The sequence below is a fragment of the Triplophysa dalaica genome, chromosome 4 (genome assembly GCF_015846415.1).
Source record: "Triplophysa dalaica isolate WHDGS20190420 chromosome 4, ASM1584641v1, whole genome shotgun sequence".
NCBI lineage: Eukaryota > Metazoa > Chordata > Actinopteri > Cypriniformes > Nemacheilidae > Triplophysa > Triplophysa dalaica.
The window spans coordinates 7,483,397-7,508,252 of record NC_079545.1 but is presented as its reverse complement, the minus strand read 5'-3'; the positions used below and the strand labels follow the sequence as shown (position 1 = coordinate 7,508,252).

Below are 24,856 nucleotides of genomic sequence, written 5' to 3'. Positions count from 1 at the left end.
AAGCTGTCCACCCGAAAAAAAGAGTGTAGGAGGAAAATGTAATTGGCGACAGGAAATATTCATTATTTTCAACAAGGATGATTTTACCACCCTTTGTGAGCCTGAGAAGAGGAGATATATAGAGAAATTAAATTGTTTTGGTCATATGTTCGAGTGGGATGATCTATTGATAGAAATACACTACAGAATACATAGCTAGAGGTGTATCAAGAGCGTACACTATGAAGCGTTGTATGTTTTTATTACCTTAGAATAATCTCTTTCCATCTACAAACACCACGGGTCCGCATGCATGTTATTCGCCATGTTCTGTCATCTGTCGTAGTGTTTTTGAAACCGAGGGGTGGAGTGAGCTGTTGGTTTGCAATTTGCAACCTTTCCGCCAGATTTCACTGAATGGACCTTTAAAGGAGGTATCAATTAAAATCACAATTTTAATCAGAGCTTTTGCTATAAGAGCTAATCGTATTCACATGAATATCATGTAAGTGTCAGAACTGAAAACGCCCTAGTTACTGAGATTACATCTGTTATTGACACCAGGCCCAGCGAACGGCAGGTTCTGGAATGCACCTATCTATGATGACATTGATAGGTTGAACACCACCTCCACACTTACTTCTGTCATGCACGCGGCGTAACCAGATAGAGCGAGCAACCAATAAACAAACATGCTGTTAAAGATATCTAAATATTGTGCCATCCCTGGTTGTGGAAGAATACGGTCGCTGCATAACCTTCCTTCCGATTCCGATATTAGGAATGCAGGGTTAAAGTTTATTTTAAAGACGTTCCAGCTCATGTGCGTTTGTTTGTTTCATTTCTTCGAGGATTCCTTTGTGACAGGTCGACACTGAATTTGTGGAGAGTTGAAAATTAAAAAGCAGTGCTGTGCCTTCAATTGGATCCGATAGGAATGGCGCAGCAATCTTATGTGAGTAAAACATTTTTGTACTATGCATCACTATTGCTTTGTTAGAGATCGCTTGATGTGCCCTGAGCACAATTCGCACAACATAAGTATTACCTGAGGACCTCTAGTCATTTGAGATATTAAGCCTGTGCAAATCGCCATCTCTGTGATTTGGTGGGCTCATATATACTTTTTCCAGGGCTTTATACACCGTTTGAAAAATGGAGGCTGCTTTGAAGTGTTTTGGTATTATTTCGGGTGCTGTGATATACCCATAAGTTACCAGGAGTCTCCCGTTTGTTTATTTATCATTGAAACTCTTGTAACATTTGAGAGTTGCGTTCGCGAACCTTTAAAGGCTGGCTTTTACAGTTCGGTAGCTTATAAAAACTTAGTTCTGGCTATGTTAGCTTGTTTGCAGTACGCCCTGTCCTACAGCAGCTTTTATGCATTGTTCTGTTTTTTGTTATAAGTCAGAAATGACAAGGAGGCAGCTTCCTGCTAGAGAAAGTCAATGGAGTGGGTTGGGTTGTTTTCTCTCCAGTGTGGGTGTGGCCTAAATGCGCTCAGTCTCTTATTGGTCCCATACATAACTCCCGGTACCTCAATTTGTTTTTCCTCATATCTGCTGTATGTGTATGTGCATGTGGCTTATTCACATGCACGACCACAAACTTGATCATAGTTATTTTGAATAAATTATTCTTGACACATATTCGATTAATCATTAACATCCCTAATTCTATTAAACTATATAACGTTGAGGCACAGCATAATTGAAATGTCTTTTAAGAGATTAAAAAAACTACACTAAGCACCTCTGGCAAACATCAAGGGTATACAGTAAAAGCAAAGAAAATGTAAACCTATGACAAACACAAGTATCAAATAAGAGTTGTGGTACAATGTTGTATTTTTTGCTTTGGATTCAACAATGTTCTCAATGCAAAAAAAGGCATACCTTACATCATCTTAAAATAATCAAAACGTCTTCTTACATTTAATATCAGACCCAAAAAAATTTCTTGAAAACTTTTTTCGCAGAGACATAACACTTAAACATTTAAAAAAAGAATAGAAAAGAAAATATCAAAACATGCAAGTCAGAACCCTTAACATAACGTACACAGAAAGACCAAGTAATGAAAAGAGACAGGCTTACTCAACCTCAAACTGTAGAAATAAAATCTAATAAAACATTTCTCAATCAAAAATGTATATTTCTTTAACTTCCACAAAAATATGATGCAGTGCACAAGACAACTTATTACAACTTACAAATTCATTTGCCACATAAAAAAAAGAATACCAGTCAAACACTAAATAAATGTAGCAGAAAGCCATAACACTGTGAAATCACTATTTTTAAGATATAGAGCGCAAATACAAATAAATAAAAATATTTTTAAAGCCAATATTACGCCAACATGACAAAACTTGTGCGACAGAATTGACAGAATTCTAATTTACAGAAACTTAAAATGATAGTGTAAAATATGTGTGTTCCTTATTAAAAGTTCCTTAAAATCCCTAAACTCAAAATAATTTTCATCATACGGCTGGAATAACAGTGCTGATCACATCTGAAAGATACTTTGATCACAGACGGCAAGCAAAATTACACCTTTTTGCCCCTTGGAGTACATTATGCAAAGTTAAGATGTATCTCGAGTGCATAATTTGTTCCATTCTTATCACGAATCGTTGCAATGAAAAGCATTGCTTGTGCACAAAAATTAACATGATAAAGAATAGTGCGTCTGTATCATAAAGAAAATGTGCAAGTAATGCTGAAAACATTTTAAAACACAATATTATACTATATTATAGATTATTTTGGCACAGAAAAATTATGAATGCTATATTATTTCAATAATCAATCCATTTAATTTAATTTGTCACCTGCCATATTCACACCTTTTAGAAGAAAAGTGCTATTTATTTAAAAATGGAGGGATTTTACTGTGACTTTCCATCTGCTCACATCTTAATAAAACCATCAGGTCTAAATCTTAAGTGTTGCTTGGTTGTTTCATAAAGCAGAAAGACAAAAATATTCTAAATATAAACAAACCTCTAAAAACTATATTGAGGCTAAGATAGTTCACATATTACAAAATTCTCTGTTGCAGTTCATTCTCAATCCATGACTTTCCACCATGAAAAACATATAAGGAGTTACTGTACGGGGGGAAAGGCAGAGAATTACAGACTTGATCTTAATTGATCTCTTCCACACACAAAGCTATTACTGTTGGAAAATAGCCCACAAGTCATATAGACTACAGTACATTTTGTTGTCTTTTTCGGAGCTTGACATCCATTTGCTTTTATCATGTAAATGAGAATACTAATATTCTGCCTAACAGTCTCCAAGGAATAAAGAAAACCATACACATTTTGGAACGACACAAGGGTGATGAAATGACAGAACTGTATTTTTCCCTTACTCTGGCTCTTGTCACAGTGCAAGAGGGTAGCTCAATTACAACACGGACAGGGTGACAAGCGTGTGATTGTGAAAGCCCTTGAAACTCTGAGGGATTGATTGCTGTCTTGTGAACCTCAGCCCTTTAAAGTCAGTAGCAGAGTTGATCAGGCAGTAAATGCTTGGATCCCTAAGGTCAGTAGAAGAAATAAAGAGTGTGCTGGCTTTTAAAAAACGCAACATTTCAAATACACTAAAATAGTCTAATAAAGGTGGCAAAAGCTGCTGATAATGAAAGCCACCAATTAATAATGTAAGCCATACCTATTAAATCAGTCAAGTAAAATGTTGACAGCATATAAATTAATCTGTACAAACATCACATGATAACTAACGATGAAAACACACAAGGCAGCGTCATGACAGGGAGAATCGTATAAAATGGCATATTTTTACCCAGATAAAAAATATATGTTTAGGGGCAAAATTAAGATTTTTTGGTATTATTTACACAAGATTTGACTCCCAATACGAATCTATTAAGGATTGTGTTTGAACAGGATCGAGTTTCATCACTCTTCTGGATGGCTTTTGAAAATGCAAATGTTAAAAATACTATAACCATGCATATGGTGGGGGAAATTCTGGAAGCAGTGAGACAAATGTAAAGAGCCTGTACATGATAGACATAAAGCTTTTCTTAGAGCATCATTAAAACATTGAAATCCATTAAAATAGTCCTCTCTACTGCTAACATATGGCTTTGCTCTTTTGTGGCCCCCTTGTCCACCCCACCCAAAAAATCTGCCGTTTCCTGATCTCAGTTTCAGTATTTAAACATCTTTTTAAATCTACCACCACATATAACCCTACATTCAATTAAAGTATATTATTATGGAGATCATTTCCTTGGCATCGAGTTGACACAGAGCCATCATGATTAAAAACCATAATGTCATAATTTCTTCACATCCATTGACATTGTTAATCTCTCTCAAAGAAGACTTCTACAGCTAATGCTGAATTTGTTGCGTTACTCTTCCATCGCGAGGATATATTGTTTTGTTTAGTCTTTCTGTATTTTTTCTGCAAAACTGCGAAAGGCTTCCGCAACATATTCTCTCACCACAGTAATGCAACATCACAGTTTGGAGTCTTCTGGGGGAGTCAATGACTGGCAGGTTGGCTTCTTGGAAAGGGAAGCTGACGATGAAGAGGAAGATGATGAAGACGAGGACGAGCTTCGTCTGGTCTCCACGCCAGTGCTGGTCATTTTCATCTTTCGACGTTTTGCTAACGGAGCATTATCCACACTTTTAAGGAAAAACCCTTCACGTTTCCCCCGGTTGAATGCCTGGGTGTAAGAAAAGGGAATTCAAAATATTGTTTGAAAATATTGCGAAGCACAGCTACATGTAAATACTACAACCAATGACAGCAAATTTCAGTGACATTTCCAGTGACCTTGTAGGTGGCATTGACGTAGGTCCGGACAGTTGGACCACAGGACTCCAAAACATCTGGGGTGCAGAGAGGGGTAGAAGACATGACGCCCCCTCCCTGAAGCCATGCATTTTCTTTCAGAGCAGAGAGTTTCAGACGTCGCACAGGGTCAACGGTTAACAAACCTATGAATAGAGAGATAAAGCGAAGAATAGAAAAGAGAAGAGAAAACTTCAGATAGGAAGCTAATTTGGGAGCTGCAAATACAAAAAATCCTTCATCCACTAAAAAAAATCCCCCAGGGCCATCACCCACTCCCCCTTTCTCTTCACCAGACCTCCAATCCCCATATATCTCAATTAAGATGATTAGATGACAGCTTGCACGTGTACTGAAATTGGACTGAAATGTGTTTGAGTGCCTGCAGGTCCATAAAGGCTTCTGATCCTTAACATGGTCAACTTGCCAAAAAAACGAGTTGGATGTATGACATAGTATTTCATTTAGTAAAAAGAAAACTTCTAGTCCCTTATTGGACCATTCTCCCGGAAAAGCACGTCCACATCAAACTTTGGGTTACGGAAGTTTAGCTCTGTTTGTTTGTTCACTGCATTTCGCTGATAAGATGGATTTGCAGATCGTTTGAAAATGAAGGATAGAGCGGCCCCAGCGCTAAAAAATGCTGGTGATGAACCACAAGCGGTGATTTGTTAACAATCAGCGCATACGTGCATAATGAAAAAACATAAACTTGCAGTGAATCAACAGATATGCAGAGATAATAAAATGATGCATTGTCTGCTCTTGCTTTAGTTCTGTGCATTTGCATGCCTCTATGAGCTCAACTGTTTTCGGAAATAATCGTACAGCTGTAACTGTCTCTTATAAATGTAAAATACTCTTTGAAGATATGACGTGTGCGATACTACTCTATAGGTACTCAAGAGAATATGAGATTGGCAGAAACTGCATTTTAATTTTCTTTTGGTTGTTTTGGTCGGAGCAGAAAGAAAAAAACGAATTTAGTCCTGGTTCGCTCCGCGTTCGGACTGGCATTTTAACAGCGAACCTAATGATACCGAACCTAACAGCTTACGTGTAAAGTCGCATCGTGATTGGACAGCTTGTGTGATTTATATTTTAAAGGGCCACAATCCCAGAAAAAGCTCTTTTAAATGTTTATCTACCAGAAATTGAGTCCCCAGCATGTGTGCAGAAACACCCTGTAATTATACAAATCCATCTATTCTTCGTTTTGTTATCTCCTTTAAACCACAACAGTGAGACAAAACAGGCTGTTGGTGATCCCCCAACAATCTGATGACACATTGTTTACGCCTGCCCATGACCGCTTACAGACTCCACCTTATGAGCACTTAGGTCCACCTTCTGCCAGAGACACGCTGTCAGCCATTTTAAGGCAAGAGCAGATGTAGCCACTAGCCAGCAACAAAAATGTCTACGAAACAACATATGTGTGCTGTTGTTGGATGTAAAATGTAAAATAAAAGAAGGCCGGGAGGAGCAACATTCACCAGTCCTTACAGGACTCGCTGGAAATGTAATATCACCTGCTTGCTGATCTTTACATACCTGTCTGACATACACATGTACTCTGGAAGCATGTTTTTGCCTATATCCGTGTTTATGTCTGTTAGTAATATGCATGCACATGATTAATTTCAATGACCAACATTTCATACAGCAAATGGTCAGCATATGTTGTTCTATCTATGTTTTTGTCTTTTCCATTTAATTCGTATTTATGAACAAGGCATTAATGTGATTTTTATTGCAATGAGTGTATGGTTTTGGTTGGGCAAGCTTAACAGACGTATCTGCGCTTTCCGGCATATTGCTTGTCTTAATGTCATCCAAAGCACAAGTGTTAGTGACTTCCTCATATTTTGCATATGGGGAGGGGATCAGAAGCTCATTTGCATTTAAAGATGCAGACATTAATGGCCATGTTCAACATATTGCAATAAAATATATGTGGTGTATTTTCAGCTGAAACTTTACAGAGACATTCTGGGGATACCACTGACTATTTTTACATTGCAGAAAACACCTGGATTAGCGCCCCTTTAAAACATGTTGCGTGATGGGTTATATTATGCTCAGTGTATGCCTGCGCATTTGATTTTTTTTTTGGCAAGCCAGTAACTGACCTCATAAAATGTTCAAAGCAGTCAATACGGCGCAAGAAAATCCTTCGTTTCATGCGAAAGCACAAATCTAATAAACACTTTTATATTACCAAATCACTTGATTTTCAGGTTGTATCTTATCACTTCGTGTTTTTGGTCCGTGTTGAGTCCATATTTCAATCGAACCGTGCCAAAGTGACGTGCCCAATTCACTGGTTAAGGCTACTGATACACCACCTGGAAATGGCTCTATGCATCACATTTCATATGTGCGTAACATACAAAAAGACAAAATTTGTAGGTTTGAAATATAAATGCTTTTCTTACTATTCGCTTCGTAAAGCTTCGAATACTAGAGTTCTTGGACACTATTCAATGGCATTACAAAGCTGAGAAAAGCCAGGATAGTATTTAATATTGAGGACGAGTAAATAATAGGTTAATTTTTCATTATTATACATTTTCTCTTTAACAAATCAAGTTTTTTTTATCTAAAGCAGCAAAATACAGATTTAAAGATATTGAGTTGATTTAGAATGTTACTGTAACATTACCTAACATGAATAAAAAAATCTTGAGAGCCCGAGTGGATTCCCAATGTGGACCGCTTACCAAAGACTTACATTGGTGCAAAACACTAATATGAACACATCTTATAGTATTTAACATTTAAGAATATAAACAATTATTAAATATAAATGTCGACGAAATTATTGGTAATTATGCATATTATCAGAAAAATGTAAAGATAGAATCGCATACACTAAACCCATTAGAATTTCATTTTAATAATATTTTACAGAAGACTATACAGTATTATTAGTAATTGTTTTTTAAGAAAATGCTCACTTCGAACCTTATTGTACAACAAATTAAAATTATACAATTTATTTTTAAATCCACAACCTGATTTTCTTTCCAATTTGTGCTCGTATTTACCCTCAGGCAATACATGTTCACCAGTTTTGATTCATAATTTTTTTATCATTACCTCTCACTAGATCTTTGGCCTCTTCTGACACACCCCTCCAGGCTTCTCCATCCAAAGAGAAATCTCCCTCTTTAATTTTGTGCATGATGTCAGCTGCGTGTGATGATGTCATTCCTTTTTGGTCACTCTGGAATGGAACTTGGCCGGAGAGCATGGTGTACTGCCAAAATAAAATCACAATATCAATTAATGCTTGTGATTGTGAAGGTCTGTGGAATGAAGTAAGATTTGGTAAGAAACGGTTTGGTAAATAAATTACAGTCAAACATCATATCACCCCATCATTCAGTTAGGCACACCTTTTATGACGAATTAACAAATTAACGTGAGAAAGGTCAAACAAAACTATATTTTTAAGGAACTGTATAAAGTGTCAACCCTGGGTTCAATTTGACTCTGTTAAACCCAACATGCTTCACGTGCTTTGTTATTGCTACTACACTAAATGTATTTTTGATCCTCATCCTCCTCATCACTCCTTTACAAATAAAAGAATAGAATTAACAATTGCAATGGCAACCAAAGGAATCATGAATTAAGTCAATACTCAATGTCGTTCCCTACATTTGTAAAAAATGCTTTGTTTAATTTAAATACATTTACAAACATAAATTAAATAGCAATTTCTATTGCCTATTTGTCATCTGGAAAAGTGATTAATATATATATTAATTTTTAAAAATTAAACGGATAATTTACTTTATTATTTAAGTGGAGATAAAACTGTCGACCATTTGATACAATTGGCTGAGATGTAAATAAATAACTGAAATAAAATTAACACAGATGCAAACGATTATTTGAAACCAGATTACTTTATGAAGTTAAGTGTTAAATTAATCCTGGTTTTATATAGATATAGGTATATAGATTAGTAATATCCAAGTTTTAAAAAATTAGTGACGTACATTACTATTCTTTTTTTTATTTAGAGAGGAATGCAACTGCAACTTTCCTTCCTCATAATGTAGACATGTTGGCCTTTATTCTTTAAACAAAAAATCTGTATAAAGTCTTTACATATATGGCAGTTGCATTGAAAGAATTTTTAAAAAATATAATATCGCAAAAAAACTCACCCTTAAGTACCGCTATCAGCTCTAAAGCTGTTTTGGGATTTAATAAAATGATGATAAAAGCCACAATTTTTACCAAAATCAATTCAAGATTCGTCTTTTTGTTTTTATTTGTGGTACAATAATTTTTTTTGTAAATGCACATTTTAATTATCATTAAATGAATAACTTGTATGCATATGATAACTTTTAATGTTACAACTATTTTTGAAAACAATTTTACATGTATCATGTACTTCTCTATTGTTTTAAGTGTAATTTAAGCTGCTAACCCTAAAGCTAACACTAACTTTACAGTAATAACCCTGCGCTTATTTATACTCCTTTACAAGAACAAAAGTGTTACCAAAATAACATTTCCCATTTTGTCTAGATGCGCAGTCTGATCTGTTCCACTTACACACAAACATAGTCTCACACAGTCAGCATCACACTCGCAGACTTACCAAGATAACCCCCAGGCTCCAGAGGTCACACGCTTGGTCATATCCGGAGCTGTGGAACAGCTCAGGTGCGGCGTACTGCAAAGTAAAGCAGGGGGTCTGCAGGGGGGCACTGCCACTTCCCGCGGGAAACAACCGTGCAAAGCCAAAATCAATAACCTTCAAAACGGAGTCATCCGATTCATCAGCAAACAGCACGTTCTGCCGATAAAGGTGAAAGAAAAAGAAAAAAAAGTCACGTCACATAAATTTAGGAGATGTGACACCATGCTAAACATTACTGTAATACATGGCACAGTCGCTTTTTTTACAGTAGCAATCCACCGGTTAAGTCATGATGTAATGACTACCCTTTCGGGTCCAAATCTTCACTCGTTTCAAGTGAGGCTATTATTTAACTTTTCTTCATATCTTACATCAATTTTTTAATAATTCTTAACACATGAATTGCTGTCTGGTCATCTGGGATTTCGTTACAAAGTAAAGGTTTGAGTTGTGTTCTTAGGCTTACAGTACATCATGAGTGTATATTAGCATTTTTTGCTGGTTGCCTGGGAAGCGCTGGGAACCGGTGTTGCGTGACGCCAGACTTAACAAGCAGAAATCAAAAACAACAAATTCTTGTGGCCGTGGTCACAATAGACTTTCAGAAAGTATGTGTATGGGAGGCAACAAGTTATGACATCATGTGATAAGGCATTGTTTTTTATCAACAAATCGATGTATTTGAACTATTATTGTCCTTGTTATTCTAAAAGTTGTATTATACGTTAGGTTTTATTGTCTCTCTGTACATAAAGTTGAATTGCACTGTTCATTTCTGTCTAATGAAAGTCAATGAAAAAAAAGTGCAGTGTGACCGCCAAACTATAGGTGATGTTTATACACCGTCACTTGAATACTGGATTCAACTTAAGTGCAGTCACATGGGGCAATGATTTGGCTTTGAACACTATTCTCACCTTAAGATTTCCGTTTGGCAGTCATATCTGGATAATAAACCCTTCTGGAAAATCTAAACAATCAAGGAAAGCTTCAAGTTTACTTCTCTACAGTACGTTTAAGTTTTTCTTGCTTATGGACAGGACATTAAGATTCCACTTCACAGTGACAAATTCAGCACATGAGCACAGCACACTGAGCACAAAGCCAATGTTCAATGCATAATATCACAGAGGTGAAATCAGTGAAAACTGTGAGGGGGTAATCACAGTTTACGGGAGATTTAAATGGGAGAACGAGAGACTGACGAAGCTGAAAAAAAGCTGGCATGGCCAGTAACTGGCACAACAGATGCGAGAAAAATGCATCTGTCGGCACATAATAGCATGCTTTTATACTATTAGAGAGCTGTGAGAATCAATAAAAAATGCATTGAAGCTGTACACTTATTTTCCAAACCTTCCAGCCTTTCCTTTATACTTCCGTAGCCACGTTTTGTTTAATGAAACATTGCCATCCTTGTTACTATTTACCTGTTTGCAATTCAGTTGTTCACACATAAATTGCCATACAAAGTCAAAATCGCTAGATTTTTTTAGGCTTTTGAAAAGTAGTCCAACGACTTTCCCCATCAAACAGCCCGATTTGAAGCAGACACCATTCGTGTATGTGGAAAGAGTTTTCTTCTCTCCGTGTCTCTTTACCTCTGGTTTGAGGTCTCTGTGTACAACTCCAGCCTCATGCATGTAGCTGACAGAGGACACCAAGCTCTTCATTAGCTGGCTGGCCTCCCATTCCGCAAACATCTTCTTTTTCCTTATCCGCTCCAACAGCTCTCCGCCTCGCAACAGCTCCATGACCAGGTACGTATGATACTGGTTAAGAAAGCATTTTTGTGTAAAAGAGTGAATGGAAAGCAGAAAAAAGCTCCATGTATAAAAACACCATCGAGACAAAAAATTCTAAAAGGCTAGTTAAAAGTATGTAGGGTGATCACTACCTGATCAGTATGGACCTCATGGAGTGTGACAATGTTAGGATGAGATTCACACTGTCTCAGTGCTGCAATCTCTCTCTGACTCATAGCCTCCATCCTAAAATGGGATAAAATAGACTCCTTTATAGGCATTCTGTTTGACAACAACTGAACACACATGCGTTAAAGCCTGTATATGACTCTTTCTTCTGTCAAACACAAAAAATACATTAAGAGATGTCTTTGGGGTTTTATGTCTATTCAATGCAAGTCAATAGGTTATTTTGTTTTAACGTCTTGCAAAATATCTTCTTTTGTGTTCTTTAGAAGAAAAAAAATCATGAAGATTTAAAATGATATGAAGGTGAGAAAAATGAATTCTCATTTCTGGGTGAACTATGCCTTTAAATTTACACTGGGTCCCCACAGTGTCAAAAATGCAGCAACATCTATGTGTGTTATGGCCAGATTGGGTATTTTGCTAAAACCAAACAATCTTTCAGGGCTGTAATCTCAATTTACAGCCAAAATACAAGTATAAATGTATGCCTACCGTTCAGCCTCCCCCTCCCCCCACACGCGGCGTTTTCGGAAACAATTTGTAAAGCTGTTTCTATCTTTTATAAATGTGATCAAACTAAATACTCTTCGAAGATACAAAGTATGCAATACTACTCTATAGGTACTCAAGATTAATATGAGATTGGCAGAAACCACGTGTGTTAGTGCCGCTTTAATAATTGTTTTATTAACTGAAAATGTCAAATAAATGAAGTGCATCCACACGTTGTAGCACATAATGTTTTTTTAATCCAGAACTAAAATGTGTTAAATCAAGCCTTGGTTATGCCTGACAGCGACACATTTACTCGTGTTATTATTAAGTTTGGGATCATATCCGACCTAGAACAAATTACATGTGATAAAGGCACAAATAGAGGATCAAATGGAGACCACAATGCTTTTTGCAGATTATTTGTTTTTCCAAACAAAGCAAACTTTTTTTCAAGAAAACAAATCATTCACATGTTATAATTTATACCAAATTTATTCATTTAATCTGCTCAAATGGCCATAGTGCTCTGCCCATTAGAATTAGGTTTGCTCAGATTGAAAAAAAATTAAACAACTGTATCTCTACCTTCGGCTGACAATTTTCACGGCATATTCTTGGCCACTCTGCCTGTGTCTGCACTTCCTGCATACAGAAAAACTGCCCTCCCCCAGTGGCGGACCCTGCAGGCACAGCTCATAGAGCTGAAAAAACTGTGACTCCTGAAAAAATAAAGAGAGAGGCATTTGAACGTTTCACAAAACCACCAAAAGATCGTTTTTTTTTATTTGATACTATGTACCTTCAGCATAGCACTGCGCTGGACGGCAGCAGAACCGGGCCTGTCAATGTTCACCTCAGCATTTAGAACATCCCCCATTACAACATTTTTATTAAACAAGATAGAAGGAGCAACAAAAGAATATCCCTGAAACCAAGAGAATACAAAGTTCATTTTAGTAAGTGTTTTGGTTGCACTGCCAATAGTAAGATGTGTCAAGATTGCAAGTGAGAACATTGCGGAACAGGATATACATGACTGAGATGGTGTTACAATAACAAATCTGTGGAGCTGTGACTTGTTTAGAGTGACCTAGCATTACGGTCTCTGCTATACCTTGTGTTTGTGTGAGACCTTGCGGTGGGGACTTAAACCTGAATGCACACAAACCCATGGCGACATGGCTTATCAATCGACGGAACAATATTTTTTGAAAATCAAAAAATGCAAAACGTGTTCTATGATGGTTTAGGGGATAAAATATACAGTTCATACAGTATACAATTCATTACGTCAATGGACTGGCCCAACAAATATTTCTGTGTGTTGATAAAGTGGAGTGGCAGGAAATTGGATTAAGGTTATAGTAGGCACATATGTATGCCTATGCAAGGCTCACAGGGGCAGGTGCATGAACATACCTGAAACAGCCTGTCTGTACTAGGTGGTGTGCTGGCGGGGGAATATACTGGCTCCATTCCTGTAAACTCTTCGGCAAAGTTTCCCACATCCAACTCATTGCGCAGTTCTGGTCGAAATGGACTCGCAACTTTTTTCTCTGCCAAGTCAGACCAGTTTAACCCCTAAAAAACAGAGCAGTCATTTTAAATGTGAGAATCAGACAAAATTACATTGAGCATTGAGGACAAACAATGTAACAAAAAAGTGCCTGACGAATTGCCATCAGTGGGTGAAACTTATTTTGTCTTAAAATTAATACTGAAAATAATGGAATGCATTTTACCCTTTCAAACATTAATTATGTAGCCCTAGCTAGGCCGTAGCTACAGAATTCTGGGCCCCCTAAAAAAGACATTAATGTGGGCCCCCCACTGCCCACTCCTATAAATAGTGGGACATTTAATATCATGTAGTCTTTCCAATCAGTCTGTTATCAAATAACTGAAGTAAGAAATTAAGAAATAGAAAAGAATGCAGTTTTTTAAATAAATAAATAAATCACTTACATTTTCTTTAAAAGTCTTAATTTTTAATGAAAATAATATGGTACTCCAGAGCAGATTTGGAGATGTTCATGTGTTTACGTCTTTATATAGTAAGATGTAGACATTAAAAACTCTATGAGCATCACGCATGTAGTTACACATCAGCGTTATATATTTAATTGTTTTAATTCCGTATTAAAACAATAAAATGAAATAAAATTGTAAAAAAGTATTTTAAATGATAATATTTTAAATGATTTCATTGGATGCAACTGTTCTTGCTCAAGATATCATGTATAAAGCATGCAGAACACTGCAGAGAGAGAAAGATCAGACAGAGACATATACAAAATAATAAAATGATTGCAAGAACCTTGAAGAATGGATGAGACTTGATCTCTTCTGCTCCTCGAGGCCCAGAGCCCAGTCTCTTATGAGGGTCTTTAACCAATAATTTCCGCAAAAGGTCCTGAGCCAAAGGGCCGATAATAGAGGGGAAAGGAGGTTCACAGCGCAGGATGCGTCTGAAAGAAAGACCGCAAGAGCTCATTTCATTCTGGGAAATGATTTAACTGATGCAAACATAACAACAACTGTTATCACTGGGAGTTTAAACAGACTGCGAGAGTAAACACTGCTTGTGAGGAGAAGGTCATTAGAACAACTCAGGGTTGTCTGTGTAGAGTCAAAACTCACTTGGACACTTCACTCTGGGAATTTCTCTCTCCCTCCAGAGTGAACGGAGATGCTCCTGTCAGCAGCTCAAACATCAGAATTCCCAAACTCCACCAATCCACTACCTGCATACAGACAGAAAGATCATACTTCACTTGTCAGTCTTTATACCCATCAGTCATAGTGGTCTGCATTTACTGAAGCATGTTAATAACATGGAGAGGTCATATTTAACCCCAAAATTTAAAGAGAAGGCAATCCTATTAAAAGAAAATGTATCATATTTTATTTTAACTTCTTAGTATTGTCACTATTCAACTATAACAGTTAAGAATAAAAGTTTCATATCTCACAAAATCTTATTTAAAAAAAAAGTTTATTTTATTAATAATTAAAGGTCCCTGTAGTAGAGTAGGCGGGGCGAGACCGTGGTTCGAGTCCGGTGAGTAATTGTGAATTAGCGCCAGCTGTGCGCACACCGGGCTCGAATCACGTAGGAGATGGGAGCATTAAAGGAACGAGCGACCGGACCGTCGAAGAGAGAGGACCGGGCCCGAACTTATGTTATGTTTGTATTTATATTATGTTCATGTTTTGTTCGCCGGCGGTCGTCCGTGAGGGGCCGCCGGCTGTTATATTACTTTATTAAATGTTTAAATGTTTGCCGGTTCCCGACTCCTTCCTTCCATTTTATTGAGATTTGTTACAGTCCCCCTTATAATTAACATTGCAACCCTTCAAAAGGGTATACAGAGTAACTGATACAAAAAAATGCAGATTTTGCTTTTGCCTTAGTTTTAAATAGTCTTTTTAGACTTCGCATTCTAAAACTAAGTAAAAAATAGAATTTCTTATTTTTTAGGGTTAAATATGTTCCCAAAAAACTTTGTTAAATTCAACCAATAAATGATCTCTCTTCTCACCTTGCCATGACCAGCTTTACCTCTGATGATCTCAGGCGCCATGTACTCTATAGTGCCGCAGAATGAGTATGTTCTCCCTTTCTACAGGTGAACAAAGAAGCAGAGCACCATATAAGAACTGCACCCAGGACATAGTGTGGGCACACTGAAAATTCTAACTGAAGTTTATCGAATAGCCTTTATTTTGTGAGCAGGAACAGCACTCTAATGCAGGTAGCTGAAAACTGAGCACTTAATCTAATCATTAGGAAAAACTGATAAAACATTCTAATCATTAGGCTACGTGTTAAAAGCAAGTTGGTATGGTGTCGACAATCTGTAGCAATCATAGGTTGCTGTAACCACACTATTTAGTAGGTCTGCCCCCTTACAGTCAACTATTCATTATTCGAACAAATTTTAATTGCTCGAGTGTCACAGCTTTATTCAAAAGCGTATATACACCACTTTAGTCATTTTACATATCCATTCGCTCAAGGTGTGGCGTGTGAACAGGCTGAAATGAGTGTCTTACACTCAGGCATAAGTGTCTTATGGTGAATGAATGTGTGACTTTAGAGCCCTTCCATTATGATCATCAGCTTGTGACATCCCCTTTGGTTCTCTAATCCCTAATTTTTGATGGATGCTGAGGGTGGCAGCTTTATTAAACACATAAGCGGTTCAAAACATTGTTTTTATTTTCTCACCTCCTCTTCCAGAAACTCCTTACTCAGCCCGAAGTCTGTCAGGACCACATGACCATCACTGTCCAATAAAATGTTCTCCAGCTTAATGTCCCGATACACAATCCCAAGCTAAAACACAAAATCACATGTTAATATATTTATAGACCTCATTGAACTTAACACTACGCATATAAATGAAAGGTAACATAATAAAGTATGAGTATCAGAAGTTTTTGAGCTCAGTTTGATTGAATCACAGAAATAAAAACTATCTTTTTTCATCAGCAAAAGTTAATGTTTAATAAATGGAAAAAGTTTACACTTTACTTATAACTGCCTCTAGTGGTCAACCGATATACTGCCAAGGTAGATATACACGGATAAGCCAAAAGATTATGACAATCTATGCTGTTGGTCCAAGCAGCCAAGGCAAGGCCTCTTTAAGATCCCTAAATGCACTTAAAGTACTGCAGACATCTGTGTGACTTGTTTAAACCTTCTGCTGGCTCGGACCAGGCGGCATAGTGTTTCATGCCCAATGCCCTTTTCTGTTTGGATGAGCCTTAAGCGAAGTTTATAGTCGAGCCGCGTAACATATGCGTACCCTACACCGTAGCACAACGCGTAAATCCTACGCGGACCGCATGAACTGTGATCGGTCTGTTCGAACCCCTCCCACAAGTAAAAAACCTCCGCGATAGCATCATGTTTACTTAAAAGCATTTTTGAAAGAAAAATACTTGTGCTTACACAAGTAACACGTGCGTCGGCACTGACGCATAGTGGTCATTGCCTGTCGACGCTGACAATGATGCAGAAGTGTAAATGAAAACCGACACGTAACCTATGGCGTAGAGCAGGGTTACTCAAATCTTACCCTGGAGGTCCGGAGCACTGCAGAGTTTAGCTAGTATGCAAGTTTGATCAGGGTTGGAGCTAAACTCTGCAGTGCTCCGGACCTCCAGGGTAAGATTTGAGTAACCCTGGCGTAGAGGCTACAGCGTAGGTCCTATGCACTATACCTAGCGCTTTAAGGAGCAGGAATGGTGCAAGCCTTACTGAAACGCCTCGATTTTTAACAAAGCTCATCGTTGTGAAAAGAGATGTGTGCTCTGATTGGCCAACTACCCAGTGCGTTGTGATTGGCTGAATACCTTAAGCATGTGGGGGAAATTTAATGCTCCTTACCATATTGGGAACATCAGCCATAAAAAGCATATTGACAACAGATAATGTCACCGGTACCGTGAGAGTTCAAGCCCGAATACAATCCAGGAAATGCATTTGAACAAGCGGATTAATCAACTTTGCAAGCGCGACTTTGCCAGCAGAGCATAAAATATCGGAAAGGTTTTTTTTTAACTATTGTTGTAAAACTACAGATTTAGAGCAAAATATACTATGTTTTATATATGGTCAAATATACAATATATTCTTAACTACCTATCAGATGGAGAACGACAGCGTTTCTGCTATATTCATTTTGCAGTGGTATCCCGGCACACCAAATATCTCCCCAATATATGAAGAGCTCGTTTCCAAAACACATTAAACGCCAAATAAAAAAATTCCATTTTGCTGTGTACTAAACCTATTCACTGCTCCATCATTGTTCCATGCCAAATCGCTATATTTTCTTGTTTAAAATGTAATGCAAGATGCAGTTTCTTTCCAAAACGAACCTGTTTTTAGCCTAAATGCGATATGTCCTCTCGACCAATCAGAATTCGCTCGTTAGTGGTATTTGAATGTGTTATTTCTAAATTATTTGTTGCGTGTGGTTGAACATATTGAAAAATGAAATTGAAAATATTTATTTTATTATACTATTTAGTTTGTTACTATTTATTTATTTCATGCATTTGCATTTATTTGATTTATATTAATTTATAGTATGAGTTTATTAACATTTAAGTTAATAAAAAAAACTATTTAAGTTAATAATATACAAGAATACGCTTTCATTTATACTGCACTCACGGATGCAGAGAGAAGTTATGAGCGCAGAATTGTTGCACTGTGATATTTTCGTATTGTTACCAATGTACCGTATCGTATCATGAGGTACCCTGTCATTCCCACCTCTACCATCAAGATTATTCTGGACCAACATTTTTCAGTATTTCAGTAAATCTACTGTCACAAAGATTTAATGCAATTGAACCTATCAACCTGAGTTGATCCTACCCTTTGCTAGAAAGAGGTACCTAATAAAGTGGTCAGTATTGAATACACATTGTAGAGGCTGTCAGCCTATTGTGTTCTTTAGATATCAGAATATGTCTAAAAATAGTATTGATCGACCACTAGTTGTCTCTGTCCTCTCTCAAGCTAGGATAGAATGCATCTTTTTAGACAGAATGTAACTTTCACATATATGACCTTTTACTGTAATATATCTCAGTTTTATCTAAATGTAAACATTATTAAAAGACAAAACATTTTTACCTTGTGCAAGTGCTCCAGGGCTAGGATAATTTCTCCGACATAGATCCTCACTTCATCTTCTGAGAAATGATCTCTCTGATATAAATGAGTAAACATCTCCCCTCCACTCACATAGTCTGCCAAAATAAACATGGGTCAAAAAACATGGATTTCCTGAGGGACACATACCTAAGAATTAGAGGTAGGATTTATTGACATTAGCAGACACTTTTATCAAAGGGCATAGATTTGTGTAGGGCGTGTCTAAAGGAAAACTAAATTATCCCTACCTATAGTTTCAATCACACAATTCATCAACACAATTCATCTATTTATATATAACCACTGATGTCCGCCTGTGTTGTGTTTTTACTTATTTTTTTGCTTTATTTTATATTTATTTAGCCAGGAATCATTTAATTGAAATTAAAAATCATATACAACTGCATTCTGTAAAAAATAGTGCAGTTTGTGGTAAACAAGACATATTAATAAAGTGGCCCTGTTGTACATTTGTTCTTTTGACTTGCGTAACATAAATAAATAAGGTACTTTAAAGGGGTTTATAAAATATATTTTATTAATATTAAATAATTTTTTTTAAATTAGTCAAGTAAACTGCACTAAATTTTAGTGACAATGTGGCGGAATCCTTGTATTTAAATATGTGATCTGCCTGTTCTGCACCTGTATGACTGAATGAGGTGCACTTGCTGCACGCGTGATGCTCATGGATTTGTCAGCCTCTCACTATATAAGAACATGAACACATTAACTTCATCTCCCAAGTTGCTCTTAGAGTTTATTTCACCAGCTTATCACGGTTCAAGAAAAGCTATCCTCAAACATACTGTGAAATTCAAACCTCTGTGCGACGACCTGCCAAATGAACGCTCAGATAAAAAAATACTGAAATGTACTATAGAATTAACTATAGCTCAATGTAGTGTTCTGGTAGTAAATTAATAAACTGTAGTAAATACAATAGTATACTTATAAAATATTTACTGTAGTAAGATTCACAAACACAGTATTTAGGAATTTTACTGCAGTTTACTATAGTAAATATTACAGTATTATTATAGTAAAAAAAGGAAAACACAGAACTTAAAAATTAAGGAAGAAAAGATTAAACTGAAAAAAAATCAATTATGTAAATTAAAAAGTATATGGCCCTAATTTATTATTCTGTATGTATATTTCTAAAGCTCTAAATCTGTGACCATACAATAACAACAATTATGCCTTCTTTTACCTAGTATAAGGTGCAGTTTGGTTTGGGTCTGAAAGGCGTAATGAAGGGTGACAAGAAAAGGTGACTGGCGAATGTGTTCTAGAACCTGCCGCTCTGTCCGAGTGTGCTCAGCAGTCTTTGCTTTCTGAACAATGGCTGCTTTCTTCAGAACCTACAGGAGAAAAGATCAAAAAACGATTAAAGATATGTGCCTACCTTGATTAGCCTTGAAATATTCAATTTAAATATTACGAAATAGCTTGAAAAAACTGTAACTACTTTTAAACACTATTTTGAAAGAGACAATACACTGGTCAAGACATCAAAGGATGTGACGTGGCCATGTACTGTGGTACATCTATGACACGTCAGTCTCTCATTGTTATTCATGAGACTGTATTTTCTTGACCAATGAGAAGACATTTCTCCTCATTATTCATTACAGCGCCTTGTGATTGGAGCGGCTCTTCTTCTCAATGCCTCACGCCCATTTTAATGGCATTTTTCAGAAACGACAGTGAGGTAGAAAGTTGCTGAAAGGGGAGGTTTTGTCGCACTATAAATGACAGAGCAGTTGAATACAACAGAAACAAAAATAGATACCCGTATTCCTGTATAATCTTAGCACAGAGTGTTGCTCCTAGTGACAAAATTCTAATAGAATACTGAGAAATGTGGGCATTTCCCCTAAAATTTGCAGAAAAGATTTTAGTAAAGAAAAAAGCCATTGATCAAGCATCTTAACCTGATGGGGCTCTTCGGTCTTTTTGACCAATAAATTTAACGTTTTGAAATGTTATAAATCGTAGCTTCATCGGAATGAGAGACATTTGAATACTTTTTTCATTTAAGCTCTGTGAACACACAACACAAATATGGATATGATTTGAATAATTTAAAGGATCACAAAATAAAAGTCACACTTGGCTCCTTCACGGTCAAAAATGACAGACATACAAGAAGAATCGAAAATATGAAAAAAATATGAAAAATAGTCACCCACGCACACTCAAAAAAATTAACCGGTAAGGCCCAATTCACATTTTGCGTCTTTTTCCGCACACATATTCGTAATTTCAAATGTAGACGCGAGGCAGCTGCACAGAAATAGAGGGTGACGCAGTCTTTTTTCAGGAGCGCCGGATGGAGATGAAAAAATCTCAACTTTTCAAAAAGGTGCAAGCGCACCACAGGTCATGTGACAAGAACCAAGCAGCCAATTTAGACAAGCTCAATGAAAATGGAGACCCAGATGATCGTAGGATAAATAAATCTAGTAGCAGATTTATTGCAAGGTATTTTCAGTGCATATAATCTATATATCCCTTGTTTATACCTCCTCTCAACGGTTATCGTGGCCCATGGATGCGTAGCAACAACAGACGTTAGGATAGCGCAAAGTCCAGGCGCTTTTGAAAAAAAGGAGAACGCAGTGCAGCTTGCATTTTCCGTGCGGTTTTGGACGCGCAAAATGAATCGGACCTAAGGCTGCAACAGAGCTAATTTATGTTAAATAAAATAAATCAAAAACTTTCATTTATATATCACTATCCATTCCTTATTTTGTTAGAAATCTTAATTATCACAAAACAACTATTGTAACTAAATTAATGATAGCTAAATTCTTATGTTTGACTAATCATAATGCAAAACTTAGTGCTTATCAAACCAAAAATATCTAAAAGTTGAAAATAAATCTTCTTTGATATTGCCATAATGTACATAAAAATCCACAAATCCTAAGTCATTTCTAAACAGCTATTGTTTTCAGTGGTTATCGGCTTACCATGTTGCTGTGTATGACACATTTTTTAAAGATTGTGATTGGCTGATTTGCCAAAAAGAGGAAAAGAGCTATTTTAAGTATAGGGTTGTTATTTTAAATTGCATATCATTGCATATATATATATTCGTATTTCCATGCTGTTAATATCAACGTATTTGATAGAAAATGCACAGGGACACAATACATTTCTGTAAGTGCTGTAATTGTTTGTGTTATGAGATTGTGACAGTTGTGACAGAACCAAATCATCTCTCCTGCATAGTTGCATTTCTCTAGTTGACAAATATTTAAATGTAGTGATTACTTCTATTTCTGCCACTATAGTATTTCTAGGCTGTCTTGGAGATGTTAGCGTGTCTCTAATAAGATTGGTCACAAACATGGCATGTGTTGTGTCTTATTAACTCACTGTCATTCAATTTAATTCTATAGTGTTTTACAATTTGCATGGTATCAAAGCAGCTGTAAAAGAAAACCAAAACCAAGAAAAACTAAAGTTGAACACAAAAAACTTAACCTTAAAAGTAATATGGAAATTGTCATGCATTGCAACACACTTCTTTTCACTTTTCATGTTTCGTCCATTTTCATAGCTGTTAAAGAAACTCTTAAGTCTCTTACAAGTCTTCCTCGCTACTCCTAACAATTTTGGACCTTAAGAGCTCTTTAAGGGATAAGATGCCTTATAAATTACTTTTTCTTTACTAGGACCTTTTCTGTAATTTTAAGGGGAAACGCCCACATTTCTAACAATGTTCTTAGAATTTTGTCAATAGGAGCAAGTCTTTGTGCAAAGATTTTTCATGAATACGGACCCTGAACATCGTCTTGTGGTATGGTAACCATGGTATAAGCAGAATAATTGACTCTGATACCTTTAATTCTTCAAAAATGATGTATGCGTTATTTTCAAAGAATACAATGGCCCATCGTCTTACTTATATATGTGAATTAAAGAAATGTTTAAAAAACTGAAACAGGAAGTGCTTTTGGACCAGTGTTGTTTACATCTCTCGAATGGTCTAGAAAGTTTCAGCGGCAACAACATAAACAAACGTTATGTAGCGCAAACTTAACTTCCGGTAGACTGGTAGACTGCAAAATATCAATCAATGTTGAGTAGTTCTAAATTCATTTAATACAATTAAAATAAAAAATATTAATATCAATAAATAAATAAAAAAGTTATATTACTTGCCACTAGCCAGAACGATAACCAAACAAGACCAGCGAGTGCATCCGATGGTACCGTCTATAGGCTTTACAAAACTTGCCCACTCATCAACTGTATTTGTCTATAAATCAAATCTTATTCTAGATATCTTTTAGGAAAAACAATGAAAAAAACACAAACCTTCATGGCATAGAGTTTGCCTTTATCATGACCACTTATTTTTCTGATCAGGAATACTTTTCCATAAGCTGGTGAAAAAAGAGAGAGATGGAAAAGAAGCTTTATATAATCTCTTTATGGAAATTCTGCCCGTTTTTTGTAAACCGGCCGTTAGGCTCCGGGTAAGGTTCTAGTGTATCAACAAAACCTTTAAGAACATATAAATAATATACCAGTTACAGTAAATTTTATTACCTCCGAGACCCGTGCAGTGCACATAATAGTGAAAGTGTATTTTCTATGCTTCTAGTATATAGAACAGAACATCAATCTATTTGTTTGAGCAGCCCAACTGGGCAAAATGACATTTAATGGGTTTTATGTACTGGAGTTTAATCAGAGTATGAACTTTCTCACCTCCAGTGCCAAGCACTTTGAGAAGTTCAAAGTTCTCCATCCCAACTTTCTCAGTGTATCCTGTAAGATTAGCTGAGAAAAGATGATCAATGAAATGAAGACAACAATTCACACTTCAAACAAGCCTGTACATCAATTTCATTTTGAATAAATCATTCATTTTAAAATGATGCATTAATAGTACACTACATTATAAACTGATACAACTTTGCTACCATGTTTCCACACCACAATACTTTTTGTGACACATATACAAGTATACATATTTTCACTACCAAAAAGTACAACTGGGTTTTTAGGCAATGCAGTAGCATTGTACCGTATTCTTTAACTACCATGTTTATTTCATAATCAACATCAATGCTTGTATCGAGTTACCACCTAATAAAACCGAAGTTGTAAAATAATACAAACACAATAGGGTAACGTAAATGAATTAGTTTCGCGAGAATGCAGTCACCTACCATTAGTGATCTCGTGCTTTACGGTGCAGACTTTACGGTGGGTTTCTCGATCCGAGTCTTCACCGCTATCACTACTATCCCCTGACATATTGCGATCTATTTATTGGGTATTTGGTCAGGAAAGTGAGTTTGACAGAATACACGTTCAACGAACAACCATTTACAGGAATCCAAAGAGTCCCACAAACTCCCCGGGAAATGGTAAGGATTTGTAAAGCAAAACTTTACAAACGGGTTATGACAATAAGGATGACATGTTTTTGTTATGCATCTCAGCTAACAAATCCCTTTGACATCATGTCGTTGACACTAATCCTCATGAACTACCTAAATATTAACCTTACCTTTGGAAACAACAATACATTTAAACATATTCTATATTTCCAAAGCACATTGCATGCTATCGGCAACACTTCACCCGCAGTTAATTGTTTATAATGTCGGCCAAAAATGGCTGTTATTTCCGTATTTCCAACTTCGACACAACTGTCGTGATCTTATACGGAACTGCAAAAAAACTCGCCGATCTGTCAGAGACCGTCGAGCACAGTGCGGTAATCTCTTTACAGCTGTAATACCTGCAACACACTTAAAGTATTGAGTATATCGGTCCGTCAATAGAGCTATGCGCTAATAGCGTACTTGCTAACTATCAACCATGACAGAAAATATTAAAAATGTCCCTCGTAGCTAATTTTATAAAAGCTCGATGGGTATGTTTTAGTGTTGTCCTTTCCTCCTGTCTTCCGGATGAAGTTATCTCTGACTCGCTTAAAAATATGCGTTTGCTATGTAAAAGAGATTAATTTAACAATAACTGTTTGGAAGAAAGTGTAGGGATCACTTCGGCTACGGAAGCCGAAGGAGTGACGTCCGATAGCAAGTGAATCGTTTTTTGAACCGGTTCTTTTTATTGATTCAATAATCGCAATGCATTTGACATCAGTCGATTGTATGATTATCCTTGAACTGATACGGAATACTAGATCGAGGTTTATGTAAAACACCTTTTCAGCTATATAAATTAGCTTGCATTCTAATTATGAGTGTACTGTTTTAGTGAACCG

At 36.5% G+C, this 24,856-nt stretch overlaps 1 protein-coding gene across 1 annotated transcript; it reads right to left on the bottom strand.

The window, feature by feature from the left end:
• Positions 1–1,808: 1,808 nt before the first annotated feature.
• Positions 1,809–24,644, bottom strand: rps6ka4 (ribosomal protein S6 kinase, polypeptide 4). The gene is made up of 18 exons (XM_056745356.1): positions 23,790–24,644; positions 23,326–23,397; positions 22,930–22,997; positions 19,811–19,961; positions 18,577–18,692; positions 16,150–16,257; positions 15,461–15,541; positions 14,559–14,662; positions 14,236–14,386; positions 13,338–13,499; positions 12,718–12,843; positions 12,504–12,637; positions 11,387–11,480; positions 11,091–11,261; positions 9,448–9,645; positions 7,926–8,085; positions 4,806–4,969; positions 1,809–4,695 (listed from the first exon to the last, which is right to left on the bottom strand). The coding sequence occupies exons 1-18, from the start codon at positions 23,875–23,877 to the stop codon at positions 4,483–4,485; spliced, it is 2,361 nt and encodes a 786-aa protein (XP_056601334.1). The 5' UTR covers positions 23,878–24,644; the 3' UTR covers positions 1,809–4,482.
• Between the last annotated feature and the right edge of the window lie 212 nt (positions 24,645–24,856).